Source organism: Paramormyrops kingsleyae, chromosome 16 (assembly GCF_048594095.1).
Source record: "Paramormyrops kingsleyae isolate MSU_618 chromosome 16, PKINGS_0.4, whole genome shotgun sequence".
Classification (NCBI taxonomy): domain Eukaryota; kingdom Metazoa; phylum Chordata; class Actinopteri; order Osteoglossiformes; family Mormyridae; genus Paramormyrops; species Paramormyrops kingsleyae.
In genome coordinates this window covers 5,005,670-5,025,199 of record NC_132812.1, presented here as the reverse complement: position 1 = coordinate 5,025,199, position 19,530 = coordinate 5,005,670, and the positions used below count along the sequence as shown (strand labels likewise).

General features: G+C 42.5%; 1 protein-coding gene across 2 annotated transcripts in view; it reads left to right on the top strand.

The window, feature by feature from the left end:
• Window positions 1-19,530, top strand: part of LOC111852062 (eph receptor A6) — a 157,471-nt gene that overhangs the window by 32,945 nt on the left and 104,996 nt on the right. For both annotated transcript variants that reach the window (XM_072700269.1, XM_072700268.1), the window contains exon 3: window positions 16,227-16,890. In XM_072700269.1, the coding sequence (XP_072556370.1) occupies window positions 16,227-16,890 (664 nt within the window). The remainder of the gene's footprint in view (window positions 1-16,226; window positions 16,891-19,530) is intronic.

Below are 19,530 nucleotides of genomic sequence, written 5' to 3'. Positions count from 1 at the left end.
GTTGCGTCCTGTAGGAGTTCATTAAAGGTTTAGAGACTAGATAGTCACATTCAGCATGGATCTGCAGGTCCTTTCATAACCCCCTTCACTTCCACTTCCCCATCTGCTGCAGGTATGTGTCTCTCCCAGGTGGGGCCCTGCAGACTCTGCTCTCCAGAGGCTTTGATGCCGTCAAGGTTGAAATAAATAAGGAGACTCCCCTGTTGATGTTTGGGAGAAGTGCAGTCAGCCACCATGGTGCAGAGCAGATGAGGAGGATACAGAGGATGATCACACTTTTTCTGGTGTCACTTTTCTTTTTCCTTATTTATTCCCTGATTGTTAATTAAAGGAACACGTGCGAAAGGAAGGAAAAGAAGGCAGGTGCCTTTACTGCTTGGTAAGGAAGAGCACAGATTCAGCTGCGATGGTTCCGCTTCCTCTGGGAACAGTTTCAAGTTTAAGTTTCAAGTTTTCATTTGTCTCACACACAAACATACATTGTACATGCATGAAACCCTTTTCCCACCTGCTTCCTGGATTGTGCTGAAAAAGACTGTATATCCATCCATCCATCCATTTTCCAAACTGCTTATCCTACTGGGGTTCGGAGCCTATCCCGGAAGCTACGGACACGAGTCGGAGAACAACCCAGGATGGGGGGCCTGCCCATCAAGACTATATATAATAACCAAATATAAAAAGATAACAAATAAAATAAAAATGGCAATACAAATAAGGTAAACAATGAAACAAAATGAATAAAACAAAAAAAATAACAAAACAAAAATGTCAAGCAATCATATAAATATCTGTATTTACATAGGCATATGTGACAAAGCTGTAAGCTGTAGCATAGGGAAGGTCAGGGCTGTGTGCTGCCAGGGTGCAGGATTAGATACACAACTACAGCAGCGCTGCACAATAGACATGCTTATCAGAAGTGGTGCAGTTTTGTTTTGTCTCAGATTAAGGTGTTAAAATTATGGGGGAGTTTAAAATTTCATAACATTACCATCCAGACTGAGCCGGAAGTGAGAAGCGGAATCTAACTTTACAGGGAAAAGGTTCTTGGTGAATGAATGTTCATTTTGCCAATTCTGATTGTCAAATGAAAAATCCTGTTTTAAAGCACGAGTCCCTGGTATTAGAAAAGTATTTTGTAGTTGAGTATCCACTATTTATATTACACCCTGTTATTACTTATTGTGTAAATACACATTGTGTACATGCTTTACATTAACTGCAACTTCATGCATTTGTAAATCATTCATTCCTCCTTCATAATACCTTACCATCCTAACATACCTTAACATCTTTAATAGACATTAATAACAAACAATACACAATGATAAAGTTTATTGTTATCATATGTTTGTTATGTGCATTAAAGCTGTTAAGGTATGCTAAGCTAGACTTACATGCTCCTTATGAATGTTTTATGAATGCATTATAAATATATACTGAAGGTGCACTGAATGTTCTATGAATGCATAATGAATGCATTATGAAGGTACAGTTAATGTAAAGCATTACCCACATTGTGCTATGTTTATAAAGCCTCGTGTCCAGCCCACTGTCTTGCACTGGCCCGTGCTTTGCACTGTAAGTACTGTGAAGACTGTCCCCGTGTGGCTTGCTGTCTACATGTTGCACTGTGATCCTGAGGGAACGCTGTATCACGCTGCTGCATATCTGTATATGGATGGTATGACAGTACAGCCCACTTGAATTGACCTTAAATCTTTAATGCTTTCAATCATACCGCAGCTTTTTTCATTGGATCAGCAAGGTATGCAGCTCTTAAATGTCTCTTGAAAGCTTTAGAAAAAATGGGAGAGAATAAGAAACAGCAAAGTCATGCACAGTTGTTGTTCATTTTAATAGTAATTTGATTGTCTCTTTCATATCTGTCTCTTTTGCAAACGTCTTGAAGCCCACAATTACACGCTAAAGTAGTGGTTGCTGGGGGATATGAGCCCCCCCCCCCCCCCCCCGCCCCAGCACAAGCTGCAGGCCGCAAGGCGCCATGTGGGAGAGGTGCGGCTCCTCTCTGACTGACCCTCATGGGGCGGCCCGCTCACTTACAGGAACTGTGAGAGGAGTGCCCTGCACTATCCCTTTAACTGACGCATCCCCTTTAAACATATGGGCCTAGTAAGGCTTGGATGTAACTGAGAACTTATGGGCCGGGATGGAACTTAAGAATTTTTGGTACTAGCTAACTGAATTAGTTCAGTAAATAATGTAGTCTGACATGTTTTATTTATTTATTTATTTTAACTAGCTTGCAGGCTAGTCTGCAGTTTTTTGGCCCAAATTGCTAAAGCACAGACCTCAGGCGAGTGGGTGGAGCTTAATCTTCAGCCCAGCTAATGGGTGAACAACGGGTTTTATGTGCATTTTCAGCTGGTGCATTTTGGAGTTTTGGCTACACGTGACCTGTACACTGTTCACAGACGTGGCGAATTGACATGAGGAAGTGACATCCTGTCAGCCTGTCAAGGCTGGGGTGGGAGGGGGGGAGCACTGCAGGGGGTCCTGAGGGGAGGGCCATGGAGGAGATCCCACAAATTAGAATGCAGTGAAATATGTCAATATGCAGGCAGCGTAACCAATTAGCACCAACCCGCATGCTCGTTTGGAAAATGTAGCCTTTCTGCAGTGACCGTGACGTCCCAGTTACATGGACAGTGTGAATGCTTCCATCACTGTCAGCTCTTTGGCCTGAATGCTGAGAAATGAATGTGTCAGGGGCACCGCAGAATCCTTATAAATAAATTTGGAGCTCAAGCCAAGGATGCAGCCTCCCAAAACTTTAACCCTTGAGCCTTTTCCTTTTTTTGTTAATTTTCCCAGTGTGTCCCTGGCAGCTGCCCGTCTCTCTCTGGTGCCACGTAAACCTGGTGCATCACTCAGCAGAGGCTCCTGTTTCTTACTGTTCCGCTATTATTCTCTTCTTTTCTTCTTCCACGATACATGTGCTATTTCAGATTTGTCACCAACTCTAAATACTTTTTAATTGTGTGTGTGTATATACAGTATAAGAAAAATACAGTGTTTGCCATAAAGATTCATGGTTTCCTTTGTGTGTGTGTGTGTGTGTGTGTTGGGTGGAGGACATTATGTATATATTATGTTTTGGGGGGGCACTCAATGTGAGGAAAACCTGTTATTTACACATGGGGACTATTTTTTCATTCCCCACGAGGGGAAGTGGGAAACTCAATTTTCTAAAAATCTGTGACTGCAATCAAATAGCTAAAAATGCATGTATTTAGTTTGGTTACTTATGGTTAATGTTAGTGCTGAGTAGGGGTTAAGGTCGACATGTTGTGATAGGAGTTTTCCCCATAGAAATAAATGGAGAGTCCCCACAAAGATGTAATTACAAACCTTTGTATGTGTGTGTGTGTGTGTGTGTATGCGGGAATACTTATCCTTATGGGGACACAATGTCCCCATAATGTAATAAATATCCGTTTTCTCTTTTGGGGACCGGTTTCCTGGTCCCCATAAGGGAAAACTCTATTTTATAAAAGTGACTGCTATGAAAAAACTAAACATGCAAGAACTCTTGTATTTTATTTGGTTACTTATGGTTATGGTGAGGGCTGGGTGGGGGTTAAGGTTGTCATAGTTAGCTTTAGCATTTTTCCCATAGAACTGAATGAGCGGTCCCCATAAGGATAGGTATACCTGTGTATCCAAGTGTGTGTGTGTGGATTAGGTTTATATTACATTGTGAGGACCAAATGTTCCCCACAATGTAATAAAAACTGTTTTTTTGATGTTGTGGGGACCATTTTTTCAGGTCCTCACAGAGATGCGTGAATGCAGTCAAAAAAGTAAAAATGCCATATTTGCTTACTTATGTTTGATATGTTTAGAATTTTCCCCATAGAAATGAATGGAGAGTCCCCACAAAGATATAATTACAAACCTGTGTGTGTTTGTGTGTGTGTGTGTGTGTGTGGTAGATATTTCTGGGATGTGCATGTTATAGAGATGCCTGAAAAGTGCTGTGTTACAGAACTGAATACCAAATGATCCAGGCTGTTTCTGGTTGGTAATGGTGGGTGTATCTTTGATCTGTGGCCACCGTTTATCCTCCATTGACTTCTGCATCCTCTGCCTGTACTTTCGAGCTGTAATCCTACTCCATCAACTTCAGGAAGTCTTCACATGATCATTAGTATACTGAAAATGTGAAAACGGATTTGAGTACCTTTAGCCCGCAAGTCAGTGACTGAAAACCATGAGAAATGTCACAAAATATGAAGTTGTCCCTTGTGGTAATGTGGAGAGTTCATGTTGCATGTCAGTGACCAGAGTTTTCTGACCATAAGTCAGCAGCTGATGCTACATAAATGATTGGATAGTCTGCAGTAATGGGAATTGGGGCCTAACTTGAGCTGGTAGGCATTACATTAGCACATAGATGGGTGATTCCTGTTTTGGACCACATATTTGGCTGTCTTCTGAGAATTGGAATGATTGTATTTTATGGTTTAAACATTTTGTCAGGACTATACCATACTTAGCTATGAGGAATGCATGTTTGCCAAGCTCAGGGGTTAAAAATATTTTAATTATGGGATGTTTTTTGTATACCATGTTAGGGACATGTACATGGTAATCACAGAGTTTAAATAATGTACAAGTCAAACAATACTGAACTTTTCTGGGATACAATGTGTCCCTTTTGCTATGATAAAAGTTTCATTCTTGTAACATTAACAGTTTTAATTTTACGAAGAGTACAATGTCAGAATAATGGAATCTGTGCATTTTTTGTCCCCATTTTGTTGTCTTGTATGAAGAATTTTATTAATTAGAAATAATAGTATATGTAGATGCATTATATGTACCCCATTTAACAAAACAATATACAAATATACCGAACACTTACTGTTGTGATTAGAATATTTTTTTTAAATCATTGCCTAACAGGGTGGAATAGAATATAACAGGGTGGAACCAAGTAGGCCTCTTAACAAGTAGATTCAGATTCACAACAACAATACTACTACTACAACTAATAATAATAGTAATAATAATACCACTGTATTAACATAAATAAAGAAATACACTCATAATAATAATAATAATACTTTTTGATTATACCATTATTACTCATTATCATACACAAGAAATACACTCAAATAATAAATCTACAGGTCATTTTAATGAGAATAATAAATATTCTTCTACAATTTCTACTCATTAGGCTGCATATCCCATACATAGCCTAACAGGGTGGAACCTAACAGGGTGGAATATTTCTAGCTAATTTAGCTCTAGCTCTTTGAGTGAGCAACATTTAGCTAGCACACACTCTACAGCTGATCAGCATTTAAATAGCTATTTTTAACATGTTTTAAAAAATATTTTTTCCAATAAATATTTCCCATAATATATACTAACATGGTGGAACTTTAAGGGTGCCTCAAACTGGTGTGTAAAATAAAATTGAGAAAAATACAGGAGAGACTGACAGTTAAAGCTTACCAGTTAAAGCTTACCTTAGTCTTCCAACAAATGATGTCACTTTGTGGAAACGGCTATATGGATTTGTAATCTTTTTAGGGAGCCAAGAAACTAGGGGCTCACAGGGTGGAAAACCAATGTGGGGACATATAATATATTATATAATTACAGAAAAGAAAATAAGTTTCACCAGATTTGTTTCTTTCTCTAAAGGTAGTATACCCTAGTCTATCAAAATAATAAAGAATAAGTTTTGGTTTTTAGAATTTTATAGTTTATATTTACTGAGGAAGTTGAATACATTGCATTTGGGACATGCTAAAGTGAGCACATATTCCAGAGAAATGGTGCTTTAAAGAGATGTAAAAAGATAAAAATTGTAATTTATCTTTGTTAGAGCAATAGAAAACACCTAAACACATAATAAAATAGGTTTGTTATAAAGATTTGTCTAATTTTGTAAAAGAATAAGAGCCAGTTAAACACGAGGACATGAATATGTGGCCCAAAACAGGAATCACCCACATATGGTCACTTCAGCAAGGATCAAAATGTAGCCCCAGAGATGGCTGAATTATTATTCTTTAATTTACAGCTTTTGTTTGATTATCCCTGCAGATTTCGACTAATTAAACAGAGCACTGGAGAGCTCAGTCAGATCCACAAGTCTTTAGTTGTTTACGTGTGAAAGCTGTTTTCATGCAAATTGATTTTTGTTTTCATAAAAATATGTCATAAGGGTTTTTGTAGTGAATTGCTTATTAAATTATTCAACGAAAATTGTTTCTGATTTAAGCTCATGCACTTTTAAAATGAGGTTTTTAAGCTTTGAATTTCTTATTACTGCAGTCATCTGGGGTCTTGTGCACACTGCGCTACTCCTCTGTAATAGAAATGTTACAGGTTTGGGGGAGCTGATGATGAAAACAAGGATCCTGAAAACGTTTTTTATTTGTATGCAGCAGAAAGGGCTGAGAGCTATGTCTTGTATCCAGTCCGCATTGTTTATTCTTCTAACTAAGCCGAAGGAAGGTGTTCACAGGCCTAAAAAGTAAGTCAATAAATGCGCTCGATACATACGACATTCATTACAACTATGGATTTTTTGCTGCTAGAGCAGACAGGGGACACATCCTGGGCTGTGCCCTCTACTTGTCACGGAGAGGAGCCATTTAGCTCACCTGGAGTGGCATTGCTATATTTGGCTACCTGTTGTAGAGTGTGTGGTGTCTGTGTCTGCGTGCATGTTTTTGTGCGCACATGCTTTGATAAGTGCAGTCTGTAGCAGTACAGGCCAAATGCTGCATTCCACCCAAGTTAACCGTGTTCCAGTACAAGTCGGAAAGCCATTTAACAATACCAGTTTTATCCAGGTTCATCATTAGTCATTTTTAGCAATACCTGTCAATAACAATGCATTTCATGGTATATTTTGCATACAAACAACATAGCAACATGTCCACAGATAGAGGTTGGACTGTACTGTGTGTACAACCAAAGACATACAGTAAGTGCTAATAAACAGTATATAACTAAAGCTTTCACTTCTGTTGATGAAGGGTGCAGCCATCTTGAATTCTGAGGTCGGGAATGCAGAGGTTCATCTGACTTACTGAGTCAGAACCCCATTTCACGGGGCGTTCCAGTTAAAATTTTCAACTAAGAATTTGTGAATTCCGAGGTCAAATGGAATATGCAGCAAAAGCCCATGTGGTGCCTTAGGAAAGCTTCACTGCTGGTGCCCCGTGCCTGAGACAAACTGAAATGCTAAGGCGCTAAATGGTAAGCTGCTAAGTTAGGGCCCCCACAGAAGATGGCACCCTAGATGGCCGCCTGCATCACCTTGACTGACATTGGCCTGAGGCCAGATCTCTAATCTGCAGGGGAAGATCCATGGAAGGCCTGACTGCTCGTGCAGAGGGACAGGTGCACATCAGTAACATCAGAAAAGGTGCCAGTATATGGACTGGGTGCCTGGTGAAAACTAACTGCTAACTGGCTATCACATGTTTGACTTGATGTGCCTGGTACAGTCAGTAAAATTGATATTTGTTTTACATCCTCCTGTTCCATAGTAAGCTGTGAATTGTAATTGGAATGTGTTGCTTAACCCTGTTTTATGTTTTGGTTGTTTCATACCTGTAAAAATAATTCTTGTTCCCTTTAAAATTGTTGAAACATTTTTGTTTGGTACGTTTTCCCCCATGTTAGATTATTTTATTTTGTGAAATACAGTGGTACCTCAGAACTTGAACTTAATCCGTTCCGAACTCCGGATCGAATCCTAAACAGTTCGAGTTCTGATCGAATTTTCCCCATAAGAAACAATGGAAAACCAATTCATTGGTTCCCGGCCCCAAAAAATTACACCTAAATATGTTTTTTTAGCATTTAAACACAAAATGAACAGGATAAAACAAGAGGAGCATATACTGTACTAAACACATCTAAGCACATTTATCAAAACAGTCATTTGTAAAGTAAGAAAATAAATGTATCCAAACAATGTGTAAAGTTAGAAAAAAACAATGTGTCCTGCCCCGATCGTCCGCTCCTTCCATGTGCCACGCCCCCTCGTTAACCCCATGTGGAATACTCCTGTGATCAGCTGTTTTTTGTTGTTTTTATTAGCCCTCTGTATTTCAAACGCGTTACAGTTTGTTTCCCCAGTCCGGTCATTGTATTGTCCGTCTGCGTTTTGCCTGTAATTAAACCCCGTATTCCCCGATACCCTGACGTCTGCGCCTTTGTCTCCGTTCCGTCCCCGCTCGGCACAACAATATTATTATAATTAAATGTATTAATGGTTTATTATTAATATTAAAATAATGAATAAGAAATCTTTATTTTAAAATGTATTTTATTATATAATAATAATTACTGTTACAGTCTATCATTGTCTAAATGTATTTTTACTGTCTATATGTATTCAGCTAGCGTGAATATGCACGGTGCTATCACAGCGAATCCGAGGTGAGAGTGAAGCTTTACCCTTTGTTTCCGCTGAGAGACGTGCCGCGTGACTCATTTCCTCGCGTGTACAAGTTATCTTACTGTAGGTTGGCGTTCACGGTTTGACTTCTGAGATTCAGATCGAGATCTAGGTCATTTTTTTTCAAACTGGTTGGTTCGACTTTTAAGAAATTCGAGTTATAATGAGTTCGAGAACTGAGGTACCACTGTATCAACATCTTGTATTTCTGCTCCATTAGGTAATTATTTTTAGTATGATTCAGCAGATTTTACATACCTGTGTCTCCAGCGATTTGAAAAATAATTGAATAAAGGTCAGCATCCAAAAAGATCTGCTTCTCAGCTGTGATATTTACATTTTTATCCAGACTGAGGTCTAATTTCAACCCTCCATTCCTAATAAATAAATGCAGAGATGTAGTTGATAATTATGGCTCTGGAAGTAGATCCAGGACAAACTTTTGTACCAAGAACGTTCCTTGAAACATTTATTTTTCTGTGTGTTTATAATAATTTGAAATAAGCTTCTGCGCCTTGCCTTCCTGAAGCCGTTCAGGTCAGTAGATCCCCTTTGATGTTAAACTTCCTGACATTTTGGCCACCGGCCCAGTCGCTTTTCAGTCCCACCATCTGTTGTGGTGCCCATATGCCACGCCCACAGGTGATAGGGGGTGTGTGCTAGTCGTCTTTGTGTGTTATGATTGGTTGATAACATGGCACCTTGGGCCACAGGATTTTTTTTGTTGGTTGAAGTAGTAGCTTCTGGGTGACGGAAGGAAATGTGTAACAATGAAGCACCAGACTCAGGGGTTTGCGAAGTCTTGGGTCTTAATTTCCCCCTGTTTTCTTGCTCTTTTTTCATTTATTTGTCAGTGTATTTTCACATAGTTCCAGCACAGTAAGAGTCGTGTGCCTTCAGATGTGTCTGGGTCGTGGGTCGTGTTTCATTGCACCTCCCCCCCGCTCCCGCCGTCATTCGGGTCTCCCTCTCCTGCAGGTGTCCTGTCTCTCTGTATTTCCTGCTTTTATCCCGTCGTCACAGAGGGGCTTAATCTCGTTGCCCCCGAGATCCCTTTCATGGGATTGACCGGCCTGCTTGTCCTCCTCTGTTCCCAGAAAAATTTTTTGTTGTTTTCACCTAAAGAATCAAACAGCAGCACAGCCAGTGGAAATGCACTTACACTGTCCTCTGATGCAGCATTGTGATTATGGTGAATCTTTAGCTCGTTCAGATGTACTTGGCATCAGTCCAGAAGCACAACAAATCCTAAGATTCATTCAGAATTTCTCAAATCAAATATTAACTACATTCACACATTTAAGTCTCTTTCACTGTAACACATCGATATTCTTTTTTTCGTTTTTCACTTTGAAAGAATATGAACAGTAATTTGTCGTGCTTTCATGCCCGTTTTCTTTTCATTGTTGCCCTTGTGTGTTTTGATTTCCCAAGCTGAAACTGTCACGTAAAGGTGCCCTCCCAGATCGGATAGGTCTCCGCATCCTTTGCAGCATTCCTGCAGGTCAGGAGCCCCCCCCCCAAACCTGCCAAAGTCTAGCCTGGGACATCCCGCTGCGGAGAACTCCAGCTTGTACAAAGATCTCTTTTATCATTTGTTATTTATTGTGGGCACTCCATATTCTGAAGAGCAATAGTATGGAAAGTAAACAGATTTGGGGAGGGGGGGGGGGGGGGGGGGTGAGATATATTATTGTTTTGTGGATTTCTTGGCAAAATAATGTCATACAGTCACAGAAAATTTAAGAGACCACTCTGTATTTTTAAATAAATCTGCATTTTTAAATCCTGGCTCTGCTAGCAGAAGGCTACACTGAGCAGCAGGTTGCCTCCAGGTTCAAAATTTCTAAGTCAGCAGTAGACAAGAATAAGGTGAAGCAGGAGACACTGGGAACGGCCAGAAACCAGCCAGGTAAAGGGCAGAAGCAACTTTCTAATTTGAGACATTAAGTGCAGGTGTGAAGGGCATTGCTCTGACAGTGTGTATCAGGCTCTTAGAAGCAGGACTGAAGTCCCATAAAACAAGGAAGAAGCTGTTCATTAATAACCCATAAATTGAGAAATGAGTGAAACAAAAAAAAGTGCTGTGATATCTTTCCTCTGCTGAATTTAATAAAGTTCAGTGTTTAATTGACACGATTGGGACGCTGAGTTATTATTATGTAAACTTTGCTGTATCTCTGTTGGGACTTTAATGGGACACTTTAGGTGGTGTGATGCTTCGACTCTGATGGAACAGCTTGGGCGGTGTGATGCCTTGACTCTGATGGGACAGCTTGGGCAGTGTGATGCCTTGACTCTGATGTGACAGCTTGGGTGGTGTGATGCCTTGACTCTGATGGGACAGCTTGGGCGGTGTGATGCCTTGACTCTGATAGGACATTTTGGGCGGTGTGATGCATTGACTCTGATGTGACAGCTTGGGTGGTGTGATGCCTTGACTCTGATGAGACAGCTTGGGCGGTGTGATGCATTGACTCTGATGGGACAGCTTGGGTGGTGTGATGCCTTGACTCTGATGTGACAGCTTGGGTGGTGTGATGCCTTGACTCTGATAGGACATCTTGGGCGGTGTGATGCCTTGACTCTGATGTGACAGCTTGGGTGGTGTGATGCCTTGACTCTGATGAGACAGCTTGGGCGGTGTGATGCCTTGACTCTGATAGGACATCTTGGGTGGTGTGATGCCTTGACTCTGATGTGACAGCTTGGGTGGTGTGATGCCTTGTCTCTGATAGGACATCTTGGGTGGTGTGATGCCTTGACTCTGATAGGACATCTTGGGCGGTGTGATGCCTTGACTCTGATAGGACATCTTGGGCGGTGTGATGCCTTGACTCTGATGTGACAGCTTGGGTGGTGTGATGCCTTGACTCTGATGGGACAGCTTGGGCGGTGTGATGCCTTGACTCTGATAGGACATCTTGGGCGGTGTGATGCCTTGACTCTGATGTGACAGCTTGGGTGGTGTGATGCCTTGACTCTGATGAGACAGCTTGGGCGGTGTGATGCCTTGACTCTGATGGGACAGCTTGGGTGGTGTGATGCCTTGACTCTGATGGGACAGCTTGGGCGGTGTGATGCCTTGACTCTGATAGGACATCTTGGGCGGTGTGATGCCTTGACTCTGATGTGACAGCTTGGGCGGTGTGATGCCTTGACTCTGATGGGACAGCTTGGGCGGTGTGATGCCTTGACTGTGATAGGACATCTTGGGCGGTGTGATGCCTTGACTCTGATGTGACAGCTTGGGTGGTGTGATGCCTTGACTCTGATGGGACAGCTTGGGCGGTGTGATGCCTTGACTCTGATAGGACATCTTGGGCGGTGTGATGCCTTGACTCTGATGTGACAGCTTGGGCGGTGTGATGCCTTGACTCTGATGTGACAGCTTGGGTGGTGTGATGCCTTGACTCTGATGAGACAGCTTGGGCGGTGTGATGCATTGACTCTGATGTGACAGCTTGGGTGGTGTGATGCCTTGACTCTGATGGGACAGCTTGGGTGGTGTGATGCTTCGACTCTGATGGGACATCTTGGGCGGTGTGATGCCTTGACTCTGATGTGACAGCTTGGGTGGTGTGATGCCTTGACTCTGATGTGACAGCTTGGGTGGTGTGATGCCTTGACTCTGATGTGACAGCTTGGGTGGTGTGATGCCTTGACTCTGATGTGACAGCTTGGGTGGTGTGATGCCTTGACTCTGATGAGACAGCTTGGGTGGTGTGATGCTTTGACTCTGATGAGACAGCTTGGGCGGTGTGATGCCTTGACTCTGATGAGACAGCTTGGGTGGTGTGATGCCTTGACTCTGATGAGACAGCTTGGGCGGAGTGATGCCTTGACTCTGATGTGACAGCTTGGGTGGTGTGATGCCTTGACTCTGATGTGACAGCTTGGGTGGTGTGATGCCTTGACTCTGATGGGACAGCTTGGGTGGTGTGATGCATTGACTCTGATGTGACAGCTTGGGTGGTGTGATGCCTTGACTCTGATAGGACATCTTGGGCGGTGTGATGCCTTGACTCTGATAGGACATCTTGGGCGGTGTGATGCCTTGACTCTGATGTGACAGCTTGGGTGGTGTGATGCCTTGACTCTGATAGGACATCTTGGGCGGTGTGATGCCTTGACTCTGATGTGACAGCTTGGGTGGTGTGATGCCTTGACTCTGATGAGACAGCTTGGGCGGTGTGATGCATTGACTCTGATGTGACAGCTTGGGCGGTGTGATGCCTTGACTCTGATGGGACAGCTTGGGTGGTGTGATGCTTCGACTCTGATGGGACATCTTGGGCGGTGTGATGCCTTGACTCTGATGTGACAGCTTGGGTGGTGTGATGCCTTGACTCTGATGTGACAGCTTGGGTGGTGTGATGCCTTGACTCTGATGTGACAGCTTGGGTGGTGTGATGCCTTGACTCTGATGTGACAGCTTGGGTGGTGTGATGCCTTGACTCTGATGAGACAGCTTGGGTGGTGTGATGCTTTGACTCTGATGAGACAGCTTGGGCGGTGTGATGCCTTGACTCTGATAGGACATCTTGGGCGGTGTGATGCTTTGACTCTGATGAGACAGCTTGGGCGGTGTGATGCCTTGACTCTGATGAGACAGCTTGGGCGGTGTGATGCTTTGACTCTGATGAGACAGCTTGGGCGGTGTGATGCTTTGACTCTGATGGGACATCTTGGGCGGTGTGATGCCTTGACTCTGATGAGACAGCTTGGGTGGTGTGATGCCTTGACTCTGATGTGACAGCTTGGGTGGTGTGATGCCTTGACTCTGATGTGACAGCTTGGGTGGTGTGATGCCTTGACTCTGATGAGACAGCTTGGGTGGTGTGATGCTTTGACTCTGATGAGACAGCTTGGGCGGTGTGATGCCTTGACTCTGATAGGACATCTTGGGCGGTGTGATGCTTTGACTCTGATGAGACAGCTTGGGCGGTGTGATGCCTTGACTCTGATGAGACAGCTTGGGCGGTGTGATGCTTTGACTCTGATGAGACAGCTTGGGCGGTGTGATGCTTTGACTCTGATGGGACATCTTGGGCGGTGTGATGCCTTGACTCTGATGAGACAGCTTGGGCGGAGTGATGCTTTGACTCTGATGAGACAGCTTGGGCGGTGTGATGCCTTGACTCTGATGAGACAGCTTGGGCGGTGTGATGCCTTGACTCTGATGGGACATCTTGGGTGGTGTGATGCTTTGACTCTGATGAGACAGCTTAGGTGGTGTGACTTACTTTGCTTCGACTTTGATTGGATTTGTTCAGCTGTTATATCAAGGTCTATCTAACATTTTTGAATCCTTCAACTGCAAAAATATGATCTTTACTGAATAATTCATTTAAGTAATTAAGGTTCATGTTAAAGGTCAGTAGCTAGTAGTTAGCAGACTATAAGAATGTTGTGCTAATGTTATTCAAGTAATACTTTGGCAGATTTGCTCACAAGATTCATATTATTGCCAGTAGACAATGCAAACTTTTCAGTATAGATGAGTGAGCAGATCTGTGTGTTGTTGTTGGTATACTGTATATCGGTTGTAGTATTAATGCTGATGCCGCTTAGTGGACTCACACCCCAGGGCTGTGATTTTGACTCCCTGTCTGTAGAATGTACTGTATATGTTCCGCCTGTACTGTCCCTGTATTGCCCTGAGCCTTTGTGCACGTGCCCTGTGTTGGCATCCTGTCCAACGGCTCACCCTACCCTGTGCCCTGTGCTTCCAGGGGTAAGCTCCAGACTCACTGTGACCCTGTACTAATTAAGCAGTTATGGAAAATGGACTGATGAATTATTATTACTTTGAGAATTAGCAATTCAACTCTTCGAGCTAATTTCCACATGTAAAAAGGATGATTAACATAAACTCATAAATAATGGTGTAAATGTGTATTTATTTAATAACGTATTTTAAAGCTTTTTTTTCCACAAGACTAAAAAACATTTCTGCAAATATATGCAAAATAGGACAGTAGATATTTGCATAAATTTCACTTGCAATAAATAGGTTCACAGTAAATAATTTATCAGGCATAGGGTATAAAATACAGACCAAAAGAAGAAATTATTAAAGAAATTACTTGTGAACCTGAATTTTAAACAACTGAAGAAAACAATGGAGGACATTGTTTTGTTTTGTTGATTGTTTTGGTTTTTTCACTCTCACTGGTGTGGCTTTCTGTGGCTGATATTGTTTGGGCCCAAGATAACAGGACTTACCATCTGTATAACTCATCACAGCTCAGCACCTGACTTTGAAGTGAATTCTGTGTTATATATGTTTTCTCCAATCATGGACTCATTCACAGTTTCTAAGCATTTCGAAGCCAGCATTTCCCATAAGTTATGCAACATTGACTGTTTCCAAAAAAGAATAAAATACTGTCCCAGTTACGCCAGCTATCAAAAATTCAGCACCTTTGCTATTTTAAAATGAGTTAATTGCACTGAAAATGGTACAATAGGAACTTGTCGCATATGTGATAAAGCATTATCATTTTCTCAATCTGTGCTGCATTTGTACTGCCTGAACGTGTCTGAGTGTTGCCTTGATTCTCTCAGGTCTGCCCGGGCAGACGGGCGTTTCTCATTTCTTCTTCTCCTGTGGGCCTTTCTGGTTGATTGGGTACGCAGTACCCAGTTTGGCTGTCCGATTCAGTTCTTTTGATTCGGTCCGGTCTGGCTGATTCGTTCGGTCTCGCTGATTTGTTCGACAGCTGCTGTAAGCCCCTGTTTGACATGCTTGCAGTTCACCTGCTGAAGGGAAGCACGGACCTGCCTGTTGTTACAGAATCACCGCCAAGTCGCACCGACTGCAGTCACAGGAATCACGGCCTGAGCCCTCCACCATACATCCCCTTAAGTTTACCCAGCTTATTTATCTTGGTGCTTCTCTCTAAAGTCATCTGCCTCTTTTAACCTTGAATTTCAGTTTCTCAGCCTCACAGAGGATGCACACAGGTTCCTAGCCAGTTTACAAGCTTAATACTAGAGTCTTTCTGACATGCAGATCACTCTTAGAAAGCACATTGTTACTGTACATGAAGACTTTAATTGTTCAGGATCTCCCACAGACAGATTAAGTGATTGTGCGGAATCTCATTCAGACTGAGTGAGATCAGCTCTGCTGATTGACGCCGTCTCTGGTGCTGTGTCTGCCTGCCTGTTCTGTCCTCTGCCCTGACAGCTGTACTTCATTAGCACATATTACACCAAGCACACGGGCCAGTCTGAGACTCTGCATCCAAGCTTGCCAGATCCGATCCTTTCTCTCTGAAAAGATTTACTCAAAAAAGATCAGTCAGGCCACTGAATTTGTGAAGGAAATACTGTATTATACAGTATAATAGGGATTAACACTCAGCGAAACAATAAGATAAATAAAACTAGGTGTTATGAGCTTTGTTATTCCTCTTAATATGAGTTTAGCTGTTGGATTTAAATATATTGCCTTAACTATACAAATGGCAATTTGCAAATAACTCTTAGAATTATCGGTATGGTCAGGAGATTTTTGTACTATTTTGATTGGTTTTTAAGGTGTCAGCAAAGGATCATTAACCAGAAAATAGTGTAAGATAAGCTATGAGGTACTGAAGCAGTCATGGAGCCCGAAGATGTACTCTGATGAATCTGGTATCAAAGTTAATTTAATTCTAACTCTATTTCTGACCCATAGCATCGCACATCACCATTTCCATTGTGTTCTTTGGATGACCTAAACACTACAAAGTAACTGAGCCTCTTTGTTCCGCAGTGGGACGCCATTACGGAGATGGACGAGCACAATCGGCCCATCCACACGTTCCAGGTGTGCCACGTGATGGAGCCCAACCAGAACAACTGGCTGCGCTCCAACTGGATCTCCCGCGAGGCCGCACAGAAGATCTACGTGGAGCTGCGCTTTACACTGCGCGACTGCAACAGCATCCCCTGGGTGTCGGGCACCTGCAAGGAGACCTTCAACCTCTTTTACATGGAGTCCAATGACCCGCACAGCACCAGGTTCAGGCCGTCAGAGTACACCAAGATCGACACCATCGCGGCTGACGAGAGCTTCACGCAGATGGACCTGGGCGACCGCATCCTCAAGCTCAACACGGAAGTGCGGGAGGTGGGACCCATCACCAGGAAGGGCTTCTACCTGGCCTTCCAAGACATTGGTGCCTGTATCGCCTTGGTTTCGGTGCGTGTGTATCACAAGAAGTGCCCTTTCACCTTCCACAACCTGGCTACATTCCCAGACACCATACCTCGCATGGACTCCTCCTCTTTGGTAGAGGTGAGGGGCACTTGCATAAGCAACGCGGAGGAGCGGGACACGCCCAAGCTCTACTGCGGAGCTGACGGAGACTGGCTGGTGCCCCTGGGTCGCTGCATCTGTAGCATAGGCCACGAGGAGCTGGATGGAACCTGTCTCCGTAAGTGGCTCGTGTCCCTCTGCTTGCTTTGCATTTTCACGCATTCGGTCTATAGGAGAGGAAGGAATCACAAGTCAGAACCTTAAAAAGTAGGCAAAATTAATGTTAGTTGGTTTTCAGTTTAACATTCTGCCTCATTTTATGATAGTCACGAAAATGAATATTTGTGACTTTGAACAACAATAATAGTTCTGATTTCTGTACAGATAGACAACCACATATTTGTTTGATTTATTGCCATGTTTTTCCTAAGGGGACATGGTGGCACAGGGGTTAGCATTGTTGCCTAGGGTTTGAGTTTCTGCCATGGCTCCATGTGTGTGGAGTTTGCATGTCCTCCCTGTGTCATTGTGGGGTTTCTCCCGCAGGGTCCGAAAATATGCAGAGGTGAATTGAAGTTCCCCTGTTGCCTGTAGGTTATATGTGAGTGTGCCCTGTGATGGGTTGGTGCCCCATCTGGGGTATTCCCTGCCTTGTGCCCATAACATCTGGGATAGACTCCAGACTCCCATAACCCTGCATAGGATGAGGGGGTATAGGACCTGGATGAATGGATGGATGGAGGTATGGATGGATCAATGGATGGATGGATGGATTTCCTATATCTGAAGAATATTTTTTTAAAAAGCCATATATTTCTTCTGCTACTGACTAAGATCAGGAGATGCAGGCTGCAGCTGGATTCATAGTCACAGGTACTTTTGTGAGCTTCAGGTTATCAGGAGTCACACCAGCAGCAGCCAGCGTCTGTAAGCAGTCAGCTGGCCTTCACCTTCAATTGAGACAGCAAGCTGTCACATCACTTGGAGTCTCCACCATGAGCCTCTGCATTTCAGCCGACTAACTAGGCCGTATCTGGATAGAAGCAGGGCTCTTCGTTTCAGCTCAGGGCGTGAGGCTGCACTGACACTCATCTGCTGTCATAATTAATACTAGGACACTCCATTGCCTCCTCTTATTAAGTTATGAAATGAAGGATCAGAAACATGGTGTCCAGCAGTCTTATATATATAAGATATATATCTTGGAGGTCTGAGAGTCCCAGACAGACAGGCGCGTTGAATGGATACTTTTCTTATGACACCAAAGGATTTCCACCCAACAACCTTAATATCAAATGAAGTCTGTCTGGCTGTACACCAGTAATATAATTAAATCATTTTATATATTTTTATATAATTTTTAAATACAGACAGAACATTCATTATTTACACTGCCCTCGACTCGCAACCAGGTGACGTAGACTGTTTCGTAATGCTACAGATGAGCTTTACAATCTGTGGAGTATTTTGACCATTTCATGATTTAGCTTCCTCTGCCATGCTTTTGTCATGCTGATCTGAGCGTCTTATAAAGGTTTTAAAGTGTTCACAAACCACTTTTGTTCCGAAGGAAAAGAATGTCTAGAAATGTTCACCAAAATGTATAGTTCCATAACAAGGCAATGTAGCAAAGTTTATTTAGTAAATTTGAAATGTTCTGGGTTGCCTTCATGTCATTCAGTATTCCCTATGTTCATCATGATCAGTAATGAACCCCATTGAAGATTTGCCATCCTCACTAACTGATTATTCATGAATATGCTGTATGCGGACCCCCTGAAGAAGCTCATTGTCGTATTTGAACCTTCTGGTCTTGGTTCTTTCCCTTATCACACTTCTTTTCTTTGCACTGTCAGCTGTATAGACCTTTCATATATGGGCTCTGGCCTCTCATCAGTGGGAAAAGCCATTCAAACAGAGGGTGATGTTAGGGCGGCTTTCTTCATTACTGCCTCCATGTTGAAGGGGGTGACTGAAACCCAAAGAGCTGTTTTCATCTCATTCTCGGATCTGTAAAATGTAGACGTAAAAGACCTCACAGATAGATGATATAGTTTCTGATTAAATGTAATAAACTTCCTAATGTGTCTTTCTGTAAATTTTATTGTCAAACTAAATTAAGTATAATTTCAGGACCAAAGATTTGTACATTACATGCCATATGCAGTTTGTTTCAATTAATTCATTTTGTGATCACAATGAAACTTTATAAACTTTAGCAAAAAGTGATTTAATACAATGTGATGTTGGTTCAGTGAAAAGTCTCCGCATTGGTTCAGATTGTATCTGGGATTGGGTTTCATTTTTTGTGTTTATTGTTTCTGTCATATTGAGGATTTTAATGATCAAGATCACCATCATTACCCAGAAATGAATACCTTGCTGTAGCGATTTACTCAAGTGCAGAGTAGAACAAGCAGACTGACCTGTGTATTCACTTTTTCTTGGAAGTATCATTACTTACCCTGTTTTGAGGCCTCCGTTCATTTGCGATGTCCAGGAAAATCCTGAAAGACTGAAAGTACTAAGCTTATTAAGCCATTACATGGAAAACTGCCTTGCTGTACTTAATTACTATAGATGGACTTATTTCCTGGGACATGTCAGTATATTACAAAGACCATCCGGTAGATTGAACTGAATGAAAAGTGAGGCAGCTCTTAAAACTGCAGCCTTGGAAAATGACTCCTGATTAATTTTACTAAATTTGGCTTCTGCATTAAAGGTAATGACACCTTTTAATAGCTGGGGTTTAATATCAATGTAGAGTCATGGTGTAACTTAGAACGCAGCACATTTGAATTGAAGTGTCTGTTAA